This window comes from Branchiostoma belcheri, unplaced genomic scaffold (genome assembly GCF_001625305.1).
Source record: "Branchiostoma belcheri isolate BF01 breed outbred unplaced genomic scaffold, Haploidv18h27 scaffold301, whole genome shotgun sequence".
Taxonomy (NCBI): domain Eukaryota; kingdom Metazoa; phylum Chordata; class Leptocardii; order Amphioxiformes; family Branchiostomatidae; genus Branchiostoma; species Branchiostoma belcheri.
In genome coordinates this window covers 76,202-99,187 of record NW_017803912.1, presented here as the reverse complement: position 1 = coordinate 99,187, position 22,986 = coordinate 76,202, and the positions used below count along the sequence as shown (strand labels likewise).

Below are 22,986 nucleotides of genomic sequence, written 5' to 3'. Positions count from 1 at the left end.
TGCAGCAGTTACAACTATGGAATTATAAGAATTTTCCATTAATTATGCAAATTAGGTCCTCATTTACATAATCTATATCCTCAGATGCTTTTCTCGTTCTCAAGTAGATGTCACAAGTGTTTCATAGTTCTATTATCGAACCAAGCAGATTTATATAATTTCCTCATTAATTATGCAAATTAGTTCCTGATTTGCATAATTGCCATCTGATTATGTCAAGCATCACTTCAACTACCTACATACCAAAAATCACGACAATACGTCAACCGGTTCTTGAGTTATCATCCTTCAAATTTTTTTCAACAAATGCTCCTGAAGTTCTAGAACAACGCGCTAGGGGACCCAAACTCATGTCACTTCTTCCCTACCCCAAGAGCTATCTACCAACCAAAATTCGTGACCCTAGCATGTCCAGAACACGAGATATCAAAACCGGAAGTTCAGCTGCAGTACCTAGGAAAGCCGCCAGGGGGGCCAAAATCTAATCATTTCTACGTCTCATGAAGACCTACCCACCTACCAAGTTTCATTCCAATCCATCCACTGCTTCTCAAGTTATCTTGCTAAACCACAAACCCACAAACACACACACAGACAAACGCTACTAAAAACATAACCTTCTTGGCGAAGGTAAAAAACATCTAAAATAAAACATCTAGGTGGGTACAAATAGATAAAAAAGACTGTCGAGCCCTTACGATGGGCGGACCAGTCTACAGTAATGGCTCCAGAATGGGCTAGAGCAGAAGGTCTCCGAGGGGAGCAGCAGTTTGACAATTGCGTTCTCAGACGCTAACAGACGAGAAGCAAAGGAGTACAACAACTTCCGGCGCCTGGCGTCAAACGTGTCTACACGCGTCTGAACAAATAGGTCGCTGTTACTAGTACTCCTAGGCTGAGACAGTAGGATTTTAAGACCATCGTGATAAGCAACTCGTAGCCTATGAATGTTTCCTGCTCTGTAGCTGGACCAAAGCTGAGCACAATACATTGCACTGCAGTGTGCTATGAACAGAGTGCGCTTCACCGCATGAGAACAGTAACCAAATTTGCGGATAAGTGAATTAGCTTTTGTGTACATATGCCTGGTTTGTTTACGAATAGATCATAGAGTCGTCATCAGAGAGGTCAGGAGTGATTTGGAAGCCGAGGTAGGTGGCCGAAGGGACGTACGGTAAGGGTTTGCCGTACAACTTCACTACAGGTGGCACTCCGTACAGAGCAATTCGATCACATGGAAAGTACATAAAGTTTGTTTTCTTAGCACAGAAAATCATGTCACTATCGGTGCCAAAGGCCTCACAGACGTTAATCAGTTTCTGTACAGCTTTTGCTGAGGGGCAGATTAAACACGAGTCATCTGCGTAGAAGAGGTGGTTCCACAGCGACATTTCCAATAAAGCAGCCCGCATTAGCGGCGTTTAACTTAGCACTAAGGTCGGAGACATAAACATTGAACAATAAAGGGGACAAAAGGCTCCCCTGGGGGACACCGTTGCTGCAGTTGAAGTGATCAGAGACGGAGGACCCCCAGCGCACCCTAAAGGTTAACATCCCAAACCAATATACAATAATGCGTACTAAGTATACAGGCACATTTCGGTCAATTAACAACTATATTAAATGTGTAATGGTTGACCCTGTCAAACGCTTTAGAAGCGTCAAGAAAACAGACGAAGACAGGCGAACCTCGGCGTCTGAAGTAGGAAATAATATCCTTTAGGGCGAAAATGCACAAATCTGTTCCATGGTGTGTTTTAAAACCAAACTGATTTGCAGGTGTAGCCAAGTACTTCTCTAGGCGAATAAGCAGGAGGCATTCAAATAATTTATTGTCAATATTTCATCAAATGATAATTACTTTTCTCAGACAAATTTGCCACGATATAATCTAAAAACGCAACTTGAAATTGGTACAACCCTGAAACGATAAGCAGTTAACGATATGAATATTCAGGTAGCCCTCAATTAAAAGGACGCATGAAGGAGCACATTGAAAAACAATGAAACAATTTCCGTTCATATGTGTAGGCGGAATATGTTAATGATTTGTGAGGAATTCAATCATGTAACTTGAACCTCAATGTCTTGCTAAGGTCTGCGTGATCTCATCAATTGAAAGGCCTAGAATAAAGCACCTTGTATTTTGTAAGGGGTGTGTGAATTGCTTTCTTCCTAGCCCAATGACCGGCCAGAAATAAAGATAATGTTACAGATAGAAATATTTTGGCATTCTGATTAGAACAACATAAAAATTCATAAAGAATTACAAAACAGGGGAAATGACGCTCATTCCAGAAGAACTGTAGCAAATCTAATTTAAGTTTTCCTCCATGCCATGCCGTGAGCAGCACTGTGCAGCAGCGTCCTCTACTGACCGATTTCAAAAGTGCACCCTGTTCTCTGATTGGGTGACGTGATCAGCACCAAGGACGGGACCACGCTCCAGCTTTCTTGAACCTCAGACAAGACGTGACATGTGTTCTCTTGTCGATATATAAACCTTTCCAAGCGCTATCAGATGTTTGTTTAGAATCATATCTTTCCTCCACAAAACATGGTAGAAGTGACAGAGAAAGAAAATTATGAGTTTAACCGCGGGAAATTTCAAACTTGGGCCACCCTCTTCTTGACAATCTTTTTGGCGGGCTGCATGAGGAGGTCCAGGTCGGCCAGCAGGTCCTCCCGCAGCCGCCGGAACAGCGCCTCCTGGCGGAGCCAGCAGATAGTGAACATCAGCGCGAGACCAAAGATGGTCTCTCCCAGGACGGTGATGGTTGGTCCGTACTTGTTGATGACGTCGACGGTAGTTTGGCCCATTCCGACCGTGCTGATCAGCTTGCCGCGGATCCCTGGCATGTCGTCGAGCCAGAACAGGGGCCAGACCAGAATCAGAAGCGCCAGACCAACGGTGACGATGGTCATAGCTGTGCGCTGTTTCCCCTGAGGGCCTTCCTTTTTACGTCGCTCAATCCTGTAGGTAATAAGTGACTAACATCAGCCTAAAATATCAGAGCAGAGTAGGCTGGGTGCCATCCTCCGTAGTTACCGCCGGTTCCTTGTTGTGCGTACCATGACCAGTAGCCAGCGACAATCGGGAACCGGCGGTTCGTGGAATGGCACCAAGCTTCGTGGAATGGCACCAAGGCTAAGATCTGAGATACAGCGGGTTTTAGGCCCGAACATTGCCAAAACATTATTTGCATTGTGAGGCTTCACAGAGCATGATGTATATGACATATGCCACGTTAGTCTCCATCAGATTTCTTTTGCAGGCTGAACAAATCGTAGAAATCGGCCTAAAAAGGGTATTAATTGGCGAGAGAAGGTAACCGGCCATCGACGATCCAATCTGCAGGCATCTAATTTTTTTGGTGCGGGGCGAAATCGCTGAAGGGGTCGAGGTGGGGGTACCAAATCACTTGCGGGGAGGGCGAAATCGCTAGAGACTTCGACCCGAGGAGGACAAAATCGCTAAGGATTTCGCCCCAGCGGAGGGCGAAATCACTGGGGGGGCGAGATCGCTAAGACACCTAGCTACCATGGACAACGAAGGAAGACACCCAGGCCAGAGCCTAGAATTTGTTCAAAGTATGTAAACTTCAATGTACCTGTCTCGCAGCTGCTCAAGCCTCTCTGCCATGTCATGGACATAGGTTTGACGGGTCCTTTCCTCTGGTTCCGTGCCATCCGAGGAACTTGACTGAATGGGCGGAATCCTGCGGTCAATGGCAACACCATGGTCCTCTTCATACCTTCAAGTTGTTCCATAGAAAAGAATAAACAGCCATTATGAGAAGACCTTTCCTACCTCAATAGAAAAATGTAGTTTTGGATCTGTATCAGTTTACAACTAATAAGTATGGAAACAGACTGATAAATACACAGAGATTCTTTATTGACACAACAAAAAAGTACGAATTGGCAGGATTCCATGGGATTGGACGGTCAAACAGCCAACCAGATGGCAAGACTGGCAGCAGATCATCAGCGGTGAAAAAACCTTTGCCAAACATCATGCTGCCCCAACGGCTGACTAAACTATGGGAGAGAGTGAGTGAGTGAGTGAGTGAGTGAGTGAGTGAGTGAGTGAGTGAGTGAGTGAGTGAGTGACTGACTGACTGACTGACTGACTGAGTGAGTTAGTTAGTGGGTAAGAGTGCCTCAGAGTGGAGACATTTTACAGTATTTGAACATAAGGTCTTCATTCATTCATTCATTCATTCATGCATTCATTCACTCCTAAGCAAAGGAAATTGGTTTTAGTTTAAGTTTGTAACCTTTTCCAAGTCTATCCATCGTCCGGACTGTGTTGAAATAAAAACACAAATGAACATTTAGAAAAGCAAATATTGAATGTGATTGCCCTTTTGACTCACAGGTTCCCACTTCATTCCGTTCATTCTAGCGGCTTGTTCTGGAACTGCAGACGCATTTGTTGAAAAAAATTCAAAGGAGGATAACTCAAGAACCGATTGACGGATCATCATGATTTTGGTATGTGAGTAATGTTACCTTAAAGGATGCTTGACATATTAAAATGAAAGTTATGCAAGTCAGCAGGTAATTAGAATGATTAATGAGGAAATGCTATAAATCTGCTACCTTCATGATATGATTATTTAAACATGTGGCATGTGTAATTGTGAAGAAGAACATTGGCAAAGTGTTTATGCAAATGAATGCCTACTTTGCATAATTGATGCGAATCGTCAACATTCGTCAAGGCCCAGGGGTAACATCATTTGGTGAAGGTATGAGATCGTGGAACTCTAGTTCCATATGTATCACGACTCACCTACGGATTTTCTCCACCAGGTCAGGCCTCTTCACATAGTGCAGGAGAATGCCCAGGTGACTCAGGTCGTCTTCTTTTATCTTGTCGGTGTTGATCAGCCACTGCATGAAGTCACGGTTGGTTCTCATTCTCTCAGCCGTACCTGTGGCACGGAGGGAAGGCGGATACAGTTTTGATGTGTGTTTATAAACATTTAATAACATACGTTAATTTTTATCTATGTACAGTATCTATCTATCTATCAATCTCTCTACCTAATGTTATCTCTCTATCTATCTATGTATCTATGTATGCATGTATCTATGTATGTATCTATCTATGTATGTATCTATCTATATTTATCTATCTCTCTATCTATGTATCTATCTGTTTTTCTATTTATGTATGTATCTATCTATCTATTTATCTATCAATCTATATCTCTGACCTAATGTTATTTTCTCTTTTTATCTATCTTCTATCTATCTATGTATCTATCTACCTATCTATCTATCTATCTATCTATGTCTGTCTGTCTGTCTGCCTGTCTATCTATCTATCTATCTATTTATCTATCTATCCATCCATCCATTTATCCATCTATCCATCCATCTATCTGTCTATTTCAACATTTCCGACTCATCTTTGTGCACGATGCTTCGCATCGGACTACCGTAAGGCCACGGTGATTTAATTTTTATGGATGACACCCACGCGAGCATTGATTTTCGCCTAAAAACATGCCACGTCCTCCGAGGTTCTAGCCTGGGTGCCAGCCTCCGTAGTCCATGGTAGCTAGCGACAATAGGGAGCAGGCGGTAGGATGACACCCAAGGAGGATGACACCCAGGCTACCGAAGCTCCACGACTCAAGCTAGAACGTACATACAATTTACGCACAGTGCCGATTAATAATTTCCCAATAGGCCAACATGTGCCGACTTGTCGCAAATTCGCAATACCAGCTTTGTATTCCTGTGGTCCTGTGGCCGAATTTTTTTTTTTTTTATTCGCCCGCGCGCACTAGTTTGGGGGTCTTCGGCGGATGTCATCTATAAAATTAAGACAGTTTGACCCAATTGAAGTAGAAGCAATCGTCAAACCGGCTGGGACGCCGCACTGCCGTTTCAGTCGATCCACCTCATCAGGGCTGAGCCGGTCTGCCAACTTCTCCAACAGGCGTTTAAAGTGGTTAATTTCAGGCCGCTGGCTGATCTTGTAAGTAGCCCGGTTACCGCTAGGGGTCGCTTTAGGACGGGTGTCAGGGAGGAGTGTCGGCTGTTGGGCGGGGAAAGCACATTTTGGGCTGGTAGACCAAGCGGGCAGGGATGATTCCGAACTGTAGCCAGACGATCCTGTGTTAAAAAAACATTGGACACAGAATTCCGTGAAGTTGGACAAAGGTGTATCGTGCCGACAAAAAACACCTTGATACAATTTTAGGCCATGTTGATTTGATTATATGGATGACATCTGCGCGTGCATGAATTTTCGTCCATTTTCCAAAAAAAGGTTTTTAACCATACTGTAAATTGTACAAAACAGTTGCAAAATGAGGAAAAATATGCTGTAAGTTGCAAAAAAAAATATTTTAAAACGATACCAATGTCGTAGAAACGAAAAAAGCCCGAAATGTAAAGAAATGAATTTGAAGAATAGATTATTAGCCTTACCATATTCACATACGTATTAAGCGGCAGTAGATGTATTAGATGGATTTTCTCATTGAAATTGCATACACAGACAGCTGTCCAGCCGTTCGTCACTTCCCATAATGCCTAGTAACGGTCACGGATATGACGTAAGACCACCCCCTCCCCCTTCCTCGATGTAATATTTCCAACAAGTTCTATCGACAAACTGGTCAACTATTGTTTTAAATTATTTCTATAGTATAAAGCACATGCCATAATTGCATTTTTGTTGGAATTAGAGAAAATGACGTACCTTCTATCGTTCTACCTTCTACCGAAGACTCTCCTACTCGCACGGTCGCATTACGTATATTAGAACGATATATAATTTCCTGTTCTAAAAGTCTATCAAAATAGGAGTGTTTTATGAAATATCATATGACCTATTATCTATCATCTCGAGCGTACTAACAGACGACATGCCAAATATATACGTACCAATGCTGCAAATGAATCGTGGGTTACTGCTGTGAACGCACAGTTAAGAGTTGGGAAAACGTAAAACTTTTGGCAACGTATACGTACGGTACATCTGTATCTGTATAGCCGGTATAACCGCCCCTCGGCGTAACAAACTAGCTTCGCTAACACGCGGGGAGGTTATGTTTTTTTTTTCTACTAGCCTTCTTCGCAGATTTGTAGGGCGTTATTTTTTTGTGAGCAACGCGAGTTATGCCGCAGAGGGACGATTTTGCCACCTAGGGAGTTTTGCCGGCGAGAGAGAGTTTTCCTTTTTGGAGGCGAAACCGTACCCTCCCTGCTAAAGTTTTTTTTTTTTTATACTGATACAGTCGCATGTTTGTAAAACTTTATTATATTTAGATAACCTACCGCAAAGATTCGGTGAAGAAGACATGGATCGTTCTTCAGTACTGGGCCCGACCGAAAGAGGGCGCACCTGACCGGATATACCAGTAGTCAGCCCTGGAGGTGATGATGGGGGCCTTCGCAAGGGGGCGCTGCAAGGCCGGCTAACAGCAGGCGGTAAGAACGAGTCTCTTCCTTCTGCCATAGTCTACAGGTGCATACATGAAAAGAATTGTTATGTTTTTCTACATCCAACAAATTTTCACGAAGCGAAGAGCCTACACGTCGCCAAAGAAACGAGAGAGCGAGAGAGAGAGAGAGAGAGAGAGAGGAGGGAGAGGGAGAGAGAGAGGGAGAGAGAGAGAGAGAGAGAAAGAGAGCTCACATTGGTAATTTCATTTTGCTGTTTATACGTCGTATATTTACTGTTCACCGTTTCCTCTTCCTCTTCTTCCGTTCCAAACACTAACCTCTGACCTGGCCAATGACCTGATTTGTTGACGTCTGTTCCCATGGTAACTGGTGTTGGGTTACATAATGCTGCAATTTTATAGTAGGCGGGACTCCTGTCTGACCATGCCCATATATATGAATGTATTTGAGTAAGAATTAACAGGGCAGACCATGTGCGAGGGTAAACATTATGCATTTGCTTTGCAAATGTTACGGCCGTTCTGGTTTATCCTCAATCCAAACATCTGCTTGGAAATTAAGCCAGTGCGTCATTTCATTACATCATGGCAAACTTTGCTCTTTTGAACTTTGTATTTTATGAATGACAGACGTTTTCTGGGGCCCGATTGTTTTCAGACTGGTGTCACCGGTCTATAATTAGATTACCTTGTGGGACTTTCCGTTGTTTGATGAGGGTCTGCATGGGGGAGGGGAGGTGATTACAAATTACGTTAAATCATGGAGTATTTTGTGGATTGCGTTTCACGCTTTACGTTGAATGAAAACTACCTATTACGTGTTACAGCTAATGTCTACGTACTGATTACGAATTACGTTGATTTTTGGTGACAGCCTAAGGATTACGACGGCTTAAAAATCCCAGATTAAGCCTTACGAAAATAAGGCATGCAGGCGCTCTTCAATTATTATCCATGCATTGTATGATAAAAGAATGGCTTTATATCACTACTATTCTGGGTTTTAAAGCAGATATAGAGGGTGTAAAATTGACGCATTGAAATAATAACGTTTGTGACTGTTTAGTCACGTCTTTCATCATACAGTTTTACAGTTGAAATTCTGTACAAGGGGAAAACGTAGCCCCCATAGCATGCCTAAAACTGGGGGGTTTGGGGGGTCTTCAGGGTCTTTGGGATCTTTTATGTGCTGTTTTCTGATTGCATATAGACAACATAGCCGGCCTGGTTGAATTACCCCCGTTTTTTTTAGAACTGGGCTTATCAGAATACAACCGAAGACCACCAAACCCCCAGTTCTAGAAGCCTGCTACGGAGGCTAAGAAAACACACGGCTCAACTTTTGGTTTCGCTTCCGGTGCGGTCGCACGGTTTCGGTTCCGCAAAATTTTCAATCAGCGATTGTGACAGAACCAACCACCGACAATAACCAGCTATAAGACAGCTTTTGCCGTAACGAGATCCGTGAATTTTGAAGTACAAATGTACATATTTGATAATCCGAACAAAGTTTGCGAGTGTACAATGATCAATATCGTACGAGCCGTATATGTGACAAAGCGGAACGTCGTTATACATGTTTTGACTACGTACACATAGTAGACGCCGGCAACCGGAACCGTGTGTTGGTTTTACCTTTTCTTTCCCGTGTGTACGATGCACGGTCGTGGAAGAGGTTTGTCACAAAGACCGAGACGTCCAAGCAAAGGCCCTGGGTCCGAAGCCCTTTCTTCCTGGCGGCTGTAGTGTTTACGGGACTTACCAGGGTCAGAGGGCGGTGGTGACCAGTGGGATTCCCCGCACAGTGACATCACGAATCCCGCTCAGTATACACCTTGCTGGGTCACCGGTCCACAAGTGTTCACTTCTTCCAGTGTTAATCTAGTCATATGTACTCGTTCATATATTTAACAAAACATTGCAGGTATCTAAAAAAAAAACATAACTAAATCAATGTACCGGTGGAACAACCATGGAACAACAGAGGGACAACACAGAGTACATTGTCTGCTAAAATTCAGACAGAAAGAAAACCAATAAGGTTGGAAAGTGTATTGGTATTCACATATAATCTCTAGTTAACACACCTGATAAAATCGTTGTATGTTGCAACCAAAACTTATTTTGGAAAAAAAAATGCCCTGAGGACGGTCGGCTGGTGGTCGGGTATTGTTCAGTTGGTGGTCGGCTAGTGTTTCTCTGTAATTCGAGGGGATCGGCACACGTTCTGGAAGCATTTTGCACTGTAACAGAGAATCAGGAGTGATTCTTCTGTAGGTTGGGCACATTCCTAGCCAAATTCGACCCCCCGAACACTGCTGACCCACTCCTGTACACCAGCCAAACAGGCCAACACTCTAGAAAAACAGTGAATGTTTTAAACATTTTGAAACATTCGGCTGGAACGTAGCCGAACCGTAGCCGGATTCCCCAAATGCCAGCTGACTTCTAACCATGGTTGGCGAGAGTTCAGCTAGCGCCGGTTCCGGAGGTCAAACTCATGAAGGTGTGACAGGGGTTTAAAGGCATCCAATGCAGTTTTCAAGGCTTGGAAACCAGATTTTTCAAAGTCAAAATTCCAGTCTTTATCTACCTACTGAGTTGAAACAAGTTCACTATCCCAATGTATATTGACATTCATGAAACGAAAATGCAGAAAAATGGTTATTGGAAGCACCATTATATTGGAAGCTGATTTTTAGGGTACCACCCAGAAAATAATTATAAAGGACTAATCTTGGGGCTTGTTTCTGCAGTTTTGGACATTTAAAAAATGTCCAATTTATGAAACAATGATACATATGTGCTAATGTGGGACAGTATGTTAATCTCCAAGCAGATCCCTCTCGGTGGCAAAAAGACAGTGTCAAATTGGCCAGGCAGTATCCATTAGCCAGAGAAGGTCGCCGGCCACCGACGGGCCGACAAAAAGAGGCCATAGATAAAAAGTTCACAATCATTCCCCCACAACCTCTGCTTGGAGGGTAACAGTATGTATCAATATCATACAGATTGCCGTATTCAGAGTGTTTCAAGTTTTGCCACCCTAAAATTACATTGGATGCCTTTAAAAGGAAGCCCCAAAATCACTGATAAGTCTAATGTTGCACTCGTCTGCAATATTAGCAGGAAAAAAGGGAAACGACAGTCAGCAAGTATTTCTTATCAAAAATCCCACAAACACTCGTACTTCCTTCCTCATCATGGTAATACCTCGTGATAGACTACATATTATGTTTCTCCATTTGTATTACATATAGCGGGTTTTGTCCTGTGCTGCATCCATTGTGCAAAGATCAACTCGACTAGTTGGCAGGTCTTGGTCTGTTTGTTCTTCGCAGGTTCTTCTCCATTTCTTCGTCGCATTGTTGTTAATTGAGGTGAGTACTTTTACCCTTCAGACATAGTTTTAGACAAAGTTATAGTTCTAGACAGCTACCTTTATCATGTAGACTTTAGTTATTTTATACTCTATTTTATTGTTCTTTTATGTTTTGTAATTTGCAATTAGCCTCCGGGCACGAATTTGCAATAAACTTTTCAAACTTTTCACTATTACTACACAATCTTTCTTTCTTTCTTTCTTTCTTTCTTTTTCTTTCTTTCTTCCTTTATTTGTTCAAGAGCCAGAGCCAGAGCTATCCAACTAGCGTACTTGTAGCTTTATTTTTATATTCCGAAACATGTAATCACAAGACGTGGTGACGGCACACTCAAGTTTTTTTTTTCAACTAATATTAATGCCGCCACCAACACAGGGACAGTACAATACTCATTTACACCTGAGCGAAGTGAGGAAAGTCGTGTAAAGTGCCTTTCCCAAGGGCACAAGATCGGTGGCATGTCAGGACTCGAACCCTGGGCCTCTGGTTCCGAGTCGAGAACGCTGCCGCTACGCCACACGACCCCACCCCATACTTGTAGCTATTGTCAAGGGTTAGCCAAGGAAAGAAATACATACAATTACAGTTGTACAAGGAATCATACACTTGCATATGTCAGAAGCGATGGAAGACGAAATATATTTTGTCTTCAACTGCCCCTTCAACAAAAAGAGCTTTTCAAACAAGCCACCAACTTCATCATAATTTCTAAAATGTTACTGACAAAATGAAAAACACATCCCTGTTAACCTTAGTAAACCCACTCATTGACATTGCAGAAAAAATTGGAAACTTTAACTGCCACCGAATCCAAAGAAAAAACTCAAACCCAAGAAAGATTGTATTCCGTACCAGTTCTTGGAATAGTCACTTGTTCATTGTTACCTTGTACTGTCTGTCTCTACTCTTTCTATACATTGTTTCATGTTGCAACTAGCTTTATTCGTGCGGAAGAATTTCCGTACAGCTCGCGAAGATTTGTTTTTTGTTTGTTTGTTTGTTTCGCATAACCGCCTTTAGGTGTAACACACTAGTTTTGTACATGTACGTACAAGTGGCGCAAGACCAGACTGTAAGGTTTAAGCCACTCACACCGGGAAGGTCCCCTATTCTTTTCGATACGTGTGGTGGGTTGGGTGGCTCTCCCCAAACACAGGACCTCCATTAAACGCCCGAGGGACGTCCCTAACCGAAGCTAGGTACTCATTTACACCTGAGTGAAGTGCGGAAAGTTGACCGTGTAAAGTGCCTTTCGCAAGGGCAAAAGATCGGTGACTTGGTAGGATTCGAAACGACAACCTTTTGGTCCTGAGCCGAACATGATACCATTTACGCCACACGAACCCTCATTAGCATCTAGCCTGAGGTTGTAGCTTTCATCAAATAACTTAAGACAATTACGTCTTTGAGATCGCTTTCTTTTTCCGAGATCGCTTTCTTTTTCCGGTGCAGTCCTCTGGAACTCACTTCCTCCTCATGTCAGAAATGCAAGAACTCTCTGTGTCTTCAAGACTATATTTTCTTTACTCAACAGTTAATATGATTTATTTGTTTAATTTTGCTTTTAGACATTGATAAATATTATGCAAATTCAGTTTCATTATCATTTATATCATTTGTCATATTTATTTAGTATGTTTTCTCTACTTTTTTTAGTCTGTTTTTGTTTCTTTTATCACAACTACCTTTTGATTGTACTTAAGTTACCTTTTATTATGTTATGTATGACACAGGGAGCTTTGAAAAGCGCCAACATGGCGATATGCTAACCTGTATAAATAAATAAAAATGAAATGAAATGAAATTACGTACGCTGCGATGTACTGGTGCAGCGCTGGGAGAAGAGTTTTGTCACGTGAACAGAACGAAAACTACTGTAAAATTTATCAATCTTGCCGTTGCAAGCTTCTTCTACGCTCTTGCTATTTACAAATTTAGAGCCACACCACTTTACACTATGAATGACGTTTGCCCTTGCATTCTTGAAAAGTTTTAGTTTCAAGATTGTTATCGTGACGTCTCTTTTGCATTGTAAGCGAAAAGATACACCTGGAAACTACATAGCACGTTTAAAGTATTCCCGATTTTTTGTCAATAGTCCTATATATTTCCTCTTGTGAAGTTTTTTTTTTGTAGGTGACTATGGGTTACAAGATGGCGATGCATTATCATAACATTCCGTGTAGGTTGTAGTCATTTTTTGAAGTAACCATGGGCTACAAGCTGACGACGTGCTATGATAATATTTCATGTAAGTTGTAATTATTTTTTGTAGGTAACCATAGGATACAAACTGACGATGTATTATGATAATATTTCATATAGGTTGTAGTTATTTTGTAACCATGGGCCACAAGCTGACAATGTATTGTTATGTGGGTTAAAGCGATATTATGTAAGATTTTCACTATTTTAAACATCGTTGTTTTACACATTTTCTTGCGCTATAAGCCTAAAGAGTAAAAGATCTGAAACTGAAACTGATCAACGTCGTTGTGCCACGTTTTGGAAAACTGCCAGCTTCTATTTAAAGCGCTTGCGCCCACCGTGGTCATGTTTTGTGTTTACATTCTTTTTGGAGCCTCCTAAAAATACAGCGGGCCTGGCGCAACTTATTCTCGCGCTGCGCTGAGTCGCCGGAAAAGCGAAATAGCGACGCTAATATGTTGAAAGTTATTAAAAATGACAATCTAGATGAGAAACTTTCAATCATTTATATTTACGGTTTGGGCGCAAAAATCTTACATAATACCGCTTTTATTTATTTTTTTTTAGGCCACAGCAAGTAAATTTTATGGATAACATCCTCCACAGACTCCAAATCTAATGCGAGCGGGCGAAAAAAAACAAGGCGCGCCAAAAAAACAAGGTTCCGACATTTTAAAATTTTGACTCAATTATTGTACAAATGGTTTTGATTCAGTGGGAACATCACACATACACAGCCAGCATCACATATCACTGCATCAAAGTAAGAAACAAAACATTAAATCAGAGCCTTTTCTTGTCTCCTCTCTTCATGTTTATCTGCCATCCACCTTCCTGTATGGCAACAGACATCTATGCCCATTTTCGGCATGTTGACCACTGTCAGAAGGCAACAAAATTTCTTTTTTTTTTCAAAATCAGGCGAAAATTAATGCGCGCGCTGATGTCATCCATAAAAAATAATTGCTTTGGCCTTATGACGATTTACCACATTTGTGAAAGGATTGACATAACAGGTGACTATCACCTCTTCAATCTCTGTCACCTTTTTGGCGACGTCTCAGGGAGGAGCCTAAACATTTTGTCCACAGGAATGGAATGTCCACAGGCATGTCTCTGACCCACATCTATACCCACATTCCTGGAAACCCTTGGGAAGACCTCTCTTCCCCGAATGGCCCTATTTTCTGTGACCCCGGGGCTCGTTCACTATACACTCAGGGGAGGACTGTACCAAGTCTTCGGCAAAATCATGAAATGATGGCAGTACCATGCAAACAATAATCCTAACAGCAACCACTGTCGCCATGGCAATGTATGTTTTCATTGCCAGTCTTGTTAGTTTTTTAGGTAACCATGGGCTACAAGCTGACGATGCTCCTGGGTGTGACTTCCCTTTTGCTGGTACTGGCGATGGTGGACCAGACAGAGTCGGCCTGCTGCCGTGCGGAAAGATGCAGGGGGTGGTGGAAGGGAAGGTGGTGCAGATGTGGCGACGGCACCGGCGTAAATATATTTATTTGTTGTTGTTGTTGCTGTTCTTGTAGAACAAACATCCCATGAAATAGCACTTCGGCAGTACTTACTACGCCTGCGCAAAATCCCTATTTTTCATGGATTTCGTTGGATTTTTGGTCAACGTTAAATCAGAATTTTGACTGCTACTTTGAACTTCATTAATTGCTGCGTTTCGCTGCTAACCAACATGGTGACGAGCGTTCATGCTAGTTTTCTCCATTGGTAGAGTGGTAGTATTCATAAGTAGAAAATGTTGTTTTTTGATATAAGAGAACATGTGAAAACTAATCCATCTCAACCCTAAACTAAGCCAACGCCCTACTGTGGATACGGACCCTGCAACATTTTCGGATGTAACTGCCGAGGTGGCTGCAGACGAAGCAAGAGGTAAATTGATATAATAAATCTAATTTTACTGAAGTCACATTTCCAAACCGGGGCCCTGCCGGGCAGTTTTATGGAGCGAAAGATATGGTATATGGTATAGAATACAAAAAAATCTATTTGCGTACATCCTTGACAAAAATTGATTTTTCGTTAATCGAAACCGCCCGGCCGGGCCCCGGTTGGGAAATGTGACGTCGGCATTTCTAGAAGACTCATCTTCTGAGGTGAACTGTTATCTTGATACCCATTTATGATTTTTACATTGCCATTTTCCAAAATCATTTTTTTAAAACACTTGTAACCTGTAAATTGCCATAAGATTCCAAACGGAGCTCTTCGAAGGCATTAACAACTATGTTCTGCATTGCTTTGTAGGACTCACCTAGACCTTCTGTTTCGAATTATTTCTTACATGTCTATGTATCATGTTAGCATGAACGTTAATCTGAGTCGGTAAAATACATACTAGTAATGAAAATTAAACTGTCCTCTAACTCAACCCTCGCTCAACCGAGACGGGGGCGGTACCGACTTCCGACGAACTTTGACCCAGTGCTGACGTCACACGTGGTTCAAAGGCACGTGTCCACAGCACTCCGAAAGCTGATGAAGAGCTAAGGATTCGGTCGAAAAAAATCCTGTTGAGTAATTTTTCTTGAGTTGGTGAACAGTTTAATTTTCATTATGATTACCGAAGGAAAACACATTGTTTTTGCGCAGTTTTTCTTGCTCTTCTTCTTCTCCAAACACTAACCTGTGACCTGGCCAATGACCTGATTTGTTGACGTCTGTCACCATGGTACTTGGTGTTGGGTTACAGAATATTGCAATCTTATAGCAGGAGATTTAGACTCCTGTCTGACGATATATATGAATGTGTTTGAGTAAGAATTAACAGAACAGACCATATGCGAAGGTAAACATTATGCTTTGCAAATGTAAATATTATGCATTTGCTTTGCAAATGTCCCTTCTCTAGTAATATTATGTATCATGTTCTCAAGGTCAGCGGCAGGACCTGCGGAAGCCCGTCTTGAGTCGCCCCAAGGAGAGAACGCCATGCCCGAGGGCGGATTTGAAGATCACGACGCCGACCAAGACATGAGGCTGTCCAAGGAGGAGGCTCTGGAGATGCTGAAGAAGTTGGGGACGGTGGACATCGGCAATCTGCCCGATGATTGGTTCACCTCTCTGGACACCAACGGTAACGGGTATATCGACCCTGAGGAGTACGACTCGGAGGAGTAGTCCCGGGAGGTAAGAAGAAACATAACCTGGTGCCCAGTCTATCGTGTTTGGGGCGGGTTTTCCTCGGGGCTGCAGGAGCTCTTCCCCGTCCGACTCAGCTAGTCTCCCCGGCGTACCAAACTCTTATTAGCAAACACCCTACAGGCGTAACACTCCTACCGGGCGGTCTGCTAGACCAAAGACAACCTGCTCCAACCACGATAGACTGGATACCAGGTTAAAGAAACATCTGCAGTAGACTTCTCCAGCAGTTAGAAAGTTCCTTGGTGAGACAGTAGACCCTTCATATTAACCAAGCTTGTGAAAGGGCATGTCAGCCGAGTAAGAACCTTCTCTCTTCGAGTCAAATTGATCCATCCATCCGTCCATCCAATCATCCATCCATTCATTCATTCATCCATCCATTCATTTATTCTTACGTCTATCCACTAATCTATCCATCCATCCATTCATCCAGCTATCATTTCATTCATTCATCCATCCATCCATCGATCCATCCATCTATCCATCCACTTATCCATCTATCAATCCATCCATCCATCCATCCATCCATCCATCCATCCATCCATTGACCAATCGAACAATCGATCAATCAATCGTTTAGTAACAGAAAAAAAAACAGGAATACACGATGGCTAACATATTCTTATTGTGGAACAGGTCACTTACATTTAAGCATATATTTCTTCCCTTTTCCACCAGGACCCCGGAATGGCGATGGTCCCGCTGCGCCCTGCGTGCGCCGATCACCGTCAGGGCCTTCCAGTCATAACTCCAGAACACCGCATAGATTTTAGCTATTTTTGCCTTATCTAATCATGGCAATACTTTAGAGTGGATATCAGAGTTCAATATAACAATGAACATCACTAAATTCATCTTCACGAAAGGGCATATGCCAAAATTTGAATTGGTTACTGAAGGGATATGTCTAAGGCACCCCCATACCAACTATCAGGTCATTTACTAATAGGTACATTACAAGGACACAGGAGGCCAAATGTACATTTTTGATCTGATAATCAAGTTGGTCTGTTATCCCGAAGGGTCGTTTTTTTTGTATTCCAAAAAAAACGTTTTTGTATTCCAAAAAAAACTTGAGTGTGGGGACACACTCAAGTTTTTTCAACTTATATTAATGCCACCACCAACACAAGAGACAATACAGTACAATACTCATTTTCACCTGAGCGAAGTGAGGAAAATCGTGTTAAGTGTCTTTCCCAAGGGTACAAGATTGGTGGCATATCTGGACTCGAACCCGGGACCTCTTGGTTCCGAGTTGAGCACGCTACCGTTAGGCCACGCGACCCCACACCGTCGTTAAGGGTCGTTAAGCCTGCTACAAAATTTAAAATACAATGGGTACGATTCCTGAAAAGATAGAAAGAAACATCATACCATCTTTTCTGATATCCTGCTCATAGCCTGTAACAAAGATAACAAGGTTCCTCCTTCAACCATGCAAAAACTTTCATGTCTTTATAGGGCAAGACTTTGACCTGTTTGTAATGTTGCTCCTTTTCATCTACTCTTCACAACTTCTTCAGATTCAGATTCTACCTACACAGAGGTCTTTTGTAGCCTGTCGTCTTGTAAAACTCCAAGGAACCTATAGATCAGCATTTGCGGTAGCATGTAAACAAGATTTCTGGCATTAAAAGAACATGCATGATGACAGACGTTGTCAGTCATTGTTTCTTGACAGTGTGGGTTACCTTAGTGAAGTAGTGCGAAGAGTGTATAACAATGGCCACAGCAAGTAAATTTTAGGGATGACATCCTCCGCAGACTCCAAACTAGCGCGCGATAGGGCGATAAAAAAGGCGGGCCAAAACCCCAATATTCCTACATTTTTTTTTCAAAATTTGACATCAAAAACCTTGCTTAACAAGAAATGATGCCTATATTGTGTCACTAAAAAATGAAAGTTTTCAATCAGTATGCAAATGATTTTAGTTCAGTGGGAACATCACATATGGAAGGAATGAAATGTAAGACTATCAAAGTAAAAGTCAAAACAATAAATTAGATCTTTGTCTTGTCTCCTCTCTCCAAATTTATCTGTCATCCACGTTCCGGCATCTATGCCCATTGTCGGCATGTTGGCAACTGTCAGAGGGCCAAAAAATCACTTGTTTTCTTTTTTCAAAATCAGGCGAAAATTAATGCGCGCGCTAATGTCATCCATAAAAATTGCAGAAACACGGACAGGCAGAGAAACAAACCCAAAAAACAATACCTTTTTCTTCTTTAGTTACAGTACTGAGCTATGAAGCTAAGAGGTGCTAGGGTACATGTCACGGAAATGAAAAGTAACCTACAGTGGGTGTCTCTGGAAGACAGACGAAAAATGTCCAGACTATGATGTACAAAATGACTAATAAACTGGTGGACGTATCAACTACTAAGTACCTAATAGCTGCCCAGAAGAGAACAAGAAATAGCCATGCCTTCAAGTACCAGAGTTATCAACCAAGGATTGGGGTGTTAAAGAATTCATTCTTTCCTAGAACTACCGCAGGGTGGAATTCACTGTCACCAAGTACAGTAGGAGCATTGTCAATAGATAGTTTTAAACAATGTCTAGAGTTAGGTGTTCAAGAGTTAGGTGTAACAACAAGTCGATCGGTGTAATGTAGCCAGCTGCCGCCGTGCCGCGTGCCTGCGAAGCTGGTGTGTTACGCCGAAAGGCGGTTATACCGGCTATACAGATACAGAAGCTGGTGTGTTACGCCAAAAGGTGGCTATACCGGCTATACAGATACAGAAGCTGGTGTGTTACGCCGAAAGGCGGTTATACCGGCTATACAGATACAGAAGCTGGTGTGTTACGCCAAAAGGTGGCTATACCGGCTATACAGATACAGAAGCTGGTGTGTTACGCCGAAAGGCGGGTATACCGGCTTTACAGATACAGAAGCTGGTGTGTTACGCCGAAAGGTGGTTATACCGGCTATACTGATACAGAGTCAACCACTTAGCCTAGTAGTTCTCAGTTTCACCACAAAACACGGACACAAACAGCTCGTCTGGGATCACCTGCAGCTGGAACCGTGGGGCAAACGGTTTCACACGGCGGTGCTGAAGTGCCACCTAGCGGATAACAACAACATAACAGACAAGCAAGGTGACATGGAAGTCCGGACCCCCAGAGGAAGGGCACGTGCGGAATGCTGGAGTGGGAGAGTTTAGCAGTGACCGTTCCACTCTACCACTCTATTGCAGAGCATAGGGGTGGTGCCCATATCCATTTCTGTAGCCCTTGGGCGACACACATTTGTGCAATGCACTACAGCAGGGGGCTAGTCCGCTGGTAGTGCTGTGTGTTTGACCTTCCCACACTCTTCCTCATATGTGCTGAGTGCTAAGAAACTGCTAAGAACTGCTAAGAAGTGCTAAGCAGAGAGAGAAGTGTGTACCATCTTAAAGTCTTTGGTATGACCCAGCCGGGGTTTGAACCCACGACCTCCCGGTTACAAAGCGAACACTCTACCGATTGAGTTATTGAGAAGAAGAGGAAGAATGGAAATTTTAATTTCCCTCTAAGACCTTTTCTAATTGTGTCACATTTCAACTCACAAAATTACGCCCTTTCTATATACACCGCGTTAACAAATACAGTTGATAACTTCCATAAACATTTAACTGGGTCATCACAAGTGAAGCAAAACGTATAATTTCCCTCGGTAATATATATTCTGAACTTTACAATGATGAATACAAAAAAGCCGTATCGTCAAAGCACATAGGGTATGAACTGAGAAGAGACGTAGACAGAATTTCATTGGAAAAGACCTTACAGACGAAATGTTACGGTTCGTAAACCATGCGTTTGATTATCCCATACTTTATTGGGCGTGTTAAAGTTACTGTCATATGAAACACGTAAACTACTTTAATGTCCAGGTGTACATCGATGTGGTATTGTTGAACCGAGGGTTTGGTTAATGTTCAATGATAGTTTTAGTCACGGTACATAGAACACTACCTGCGATGACATACTAGTAGACCAAGGAAGGCTACCCGGCCGGTTTGAAGATTTGAATATGGGGGCAAAAGAAGTTCGTAAGCTCCTTCTGTGGAGTGATAACTACTATTAAGGCCACAGCAAGTAAATTTTATGGATGACATCCTCCGCAGACTCCAAATCTAATACGAGCGGGCGAAAAAAAACAAGGCGGGCCGAAAAAAAAAGGTTCCTACAATTTAAAATTTTGACTCAATCATTGTACAGATGGTTTAGATTCAGTGGGAACATCACATATACACAGCCAGCATCACTGCATCAAAGTAAGAAACAAAACATTAAATCAGAGCCTTTTCTTGTCTCCTCTGTTCATAATTATCTCCCATCCACCTTCTGGCATGGCAACAGACATCTTTCACGATGGTCAAATTTGGGCCCAAATATTCCAACCTTTTAATCGAACCGAATCATGTTCGATATGACGTCATTCGAATCGAATCATGTTCGATTTGACGTCAATCGAACCGAACGTTCGTTCGATCCGGGATCACCCGCGGTCATGTACAGTAAAACCCGCCGCTTCAAGCCCGTTTTTCATGGGTACCGCCTAACAGTGAAAAATCTACCTTTTCACAGATATAAACCGATTTCGGGACAGTATATCTATGCCCAGTTTTATAGTGGATATGTAACATGTAACGAAGCTACTGCCGCCATCGTGTGTGACCTTGACGATCGTAATTGTTGTTTACGGGGATATAGGTTACCCCCTACACTTACTCACACGACCTGACATGCGTGTAAACATGATATTTAAACTGCAACAAAAACAAATTCAATTTACCTCAGAAACATTTCAAATTGTTGGCAAGACAAAAATCTCGATCTGTGTCGGACGGATTTTTTAAAGATGGCGGCGTTCTGGAATTATCCGTCTTGGAAGTTGAAAAGGTGCATTTTTTGGCGAATTTTTCGACCTTAGCAACACTTTAACTTTGAAATAAAGAAAACTGTCCGACTCAAATCTTAATGTTGTTATACTGTTCTCTAAAATGCGAAAATGTGGAATTTTCTGGGAGATTTGGGGTCGGTTTAAATCAGTTGTTTGGATATTGACGTCGATTGTTCTAGAATAAGCATTCGACGCGTTGAGAGTGATTTCACACACATTTAAGCATTGTAATAAAAACAATAACATTTGAGCTATGTGCAGTGCGGATTTTATCACATTTGGACAAGGCAGTCCCCGTGAAACAGCTAATTATTGCTTAACAAAATGTTTACCGTTGAGACTGGCTCCACGGAAGCCGCGCGTGGAACCCCGGTAACCTGATACCCCTCCGTAGAATTGGAAACTTTACCCTAGAAATTGACCGCCGTGTTTGCCCATTTTCGGCATGGTGACCACTGTCATGACGTCAGAAGGCAACAAAATTTCTTTTTTTTTTCAAAATTAGGCGAAAATTAATGCGCGCGCTGATGTCATCCATAAAAATTACTTGATGTGGCCTAAGGGGGATTTGAATGTTGAATGTTTTTTAAAGTGATGAAAAAGTACCAAAAAAAATCGTGGCTAAACCAAAATAATTGAGCTTTTCAACTTCCATCTTTCCATCTATATTTCTTCCCTCTTTCCTCATTTCTTTCTTGATTTCATTCTTTATTCCTTCCTCGGTTGGGTTAAGGCGGCCTAGGCTGATACTCATGTTCGAGTTCGGGCGTGTGTCTGCACGATTGCCACAAACATGTTTCGAACCCGAATCATGTTCCACCATGTTCGATATGACGTCATTCGAATAGAACGCGTGTTCGAATTCGGGGTTACCGGCGGTCATTTGTATGTTTCCCCTGTAAACCCGCGTTGTTACGCATTTTATTCACGGAGTATGACTTAAACGGCTTTACGCGCAGCTGAAAACAGCATAATTGATCTTTAGAGTAATCCATGTTTACGTATTATCACTTTTTTATCAAAATTGTCCGAGGCTATTTTGCATATATGTCGATATTTTTTAACTGTGGCGATTTTTTAACGAAAAATGACAGAAAAATAGCTGTTTCTGCCGTTTTTGGCCCAAAAAAACAATGTAACTGTCATTTAAAACAAAATAGCCTCGGACAAAAATAATAAATAGGGGGTTGGCTTTCTACTTGTAAAATATCATGATGAAAGGTGTTGTTACCGCTTGCGCGTAAAGCCATGAAGTAAACAACTTTTTTTAAACCAAAATGTTGATTTTTAACCCAAAAATCCAGAAGTAGTGAAAACAAAATAACCTTTATTCAATGTGTTTCAAGTACTACTAGAACTGTGTGAAGTTTAGTTGTGGTGCGACCAAGCTATCAAAAGTTACAGGCATATGTATGAAATACTACTCATAGTATGTCATAGGCTGCCTTAACCCAACCGAGTCTATTCTTCTCTGTTTCGTTCTCTCGTTGTTTTGTCTTTTTTTCTTTCTTCTTTTCTTTCTTTTCTTTCTTCTTTCTTTCTTTCTTTCTTTCTTCCTTCCTTTCTTTCTTTCTTTCTTTCTTTCTTTCTCTTTTCTTTCTTTCTTTCTGTCTCTTTCTCTTTTTTCTTTCTTTCTTTCTTTCTTTCTTTCTCTTTGTCTCTCCCTCTTTCTTTCTTTCTTTCTTTCTTTCTTTCTTTCTTTCTCTCTTTCTCTCTCTCTCTCTCTCTCTTTCTTTCTTTCTTCCTTCTTTTGTGTTAACTACATGTGGCCCATGACCTTGTATAACAAGTTACTACTTACTGTTCTGGAAAACCAAACGTTGTTTATATCCTCTTACAGAGGAACTACAAAGACTAATTGTATTTCATCAAGAACCTAATACACACTCT

At 42.0% G+C, this 22,986-nt stretch overlaps 3 protein-coding genes across 3 annotated transcripts; 1 reads left to right on the top strand and 2 right to left on the bottom strand.

Annotated features, from left to right (window-relative positions):
* Positions 1 to 694: 694 nt before the first annotated feature.
* LOC109474331 lies at positions 695 to 1,452 on the bottom strand. The gene is given in 2 exon segments (XM_019774618.1): positions 695 to 1,111; positions 1,113 to 1,452. Coding segments are annotated over 2 exon segments (717 nt in total). The 5' UTR covers positions 1,413 to 1,452.
* Positions 1,453 to 2,607: 1,155 nt separating this feature from the next.
* On the bottom strand, positions 2,608 to 7,483 carry LOC109474330. Its single transcript, XM_019774617.1, has 5 exons — positions 7,303 to 7,483; positions 5,881 to 6,132; positions 4,799 to 4,940; positions 3,612 to 3,755; positions 2,608 to 2,974 (listed from the first exon to the last, which is right to left on the bottom strand). Exons 1-5 carry the CDS (start codon positions 7,481 to 7,483, stop codon positions 2,608 to 2,610), a joined length of 1,086 nt encoding a protein of 361 aa, XP_019630176.1.
* A 6,894-nt stretch (positions 7,484 to 14,377) lies between these two features.
* Positions 14,378 to 16,174, top strand: LOC109474328. The gene is made up of 3 exons (XM_019774616.1): positions 14,378 to 14,527; positions 14,850 to 14,926; positions 15,931 to 16,174. The coding sequence occupies exons 1-3, from the start codon at positions 14,378 to 14,380 to the stop codon at positions 16,172 to 16,174; spliced, it is 471 nt and encodes a 156-aa protein (XP_019630175.1).
* Positions 16,175 to 22,986: the final 6,812 nt, after the last annotated feature.

Excerpts from the sequence above, each read along its gene's own strand:
- LOC109474330 (XM_019774617.1), bottom strand. The coding sequence starts at position 7,483 with ATGGCAGAAGGAAGAGACTCGTTCTTACCGCCTGCTGTTAGCCGGCCT. Across the intron at positions 4,941-5,880 it reads GCAGTGCGGCGTCCCAGCCG|GTACGGCTGAGAGAATGAGA; the intron begins GTTTGACGATTG and ends TCCGTGCCACAG. Across the intron at positions 2,975-3,611 it reads CTTGAGCAGCTGCGAGACAG|GATTGAGCGACGTAAAAAGG; the intron begins GTACATTGAAGT and ends TATTACCTACAG.
- LOC109474328 (XM_019774616.1), top strand. The coding sequence starts at position 14,378 with ATGGGCTACAAGCTGACGATGCTCCTGGGTGTGACTTCCCTTTTGCTG. Across the intron at positions 14,528-14,849 it reads GATGTGGCGACGGCACCGGC|CCAACGCCCTACTGTGGATA; the intron begins GTAAATATATTT and ends CCCTAAACTAAG. Across the intron at positions 14,927-15,930 it reads GGCTGCAGACGAAGCAAGAG|GTCAGCGGCAGGACCTGCGG; the intron begins GTAAATTGATAT and ends CATGTTCTCAAG.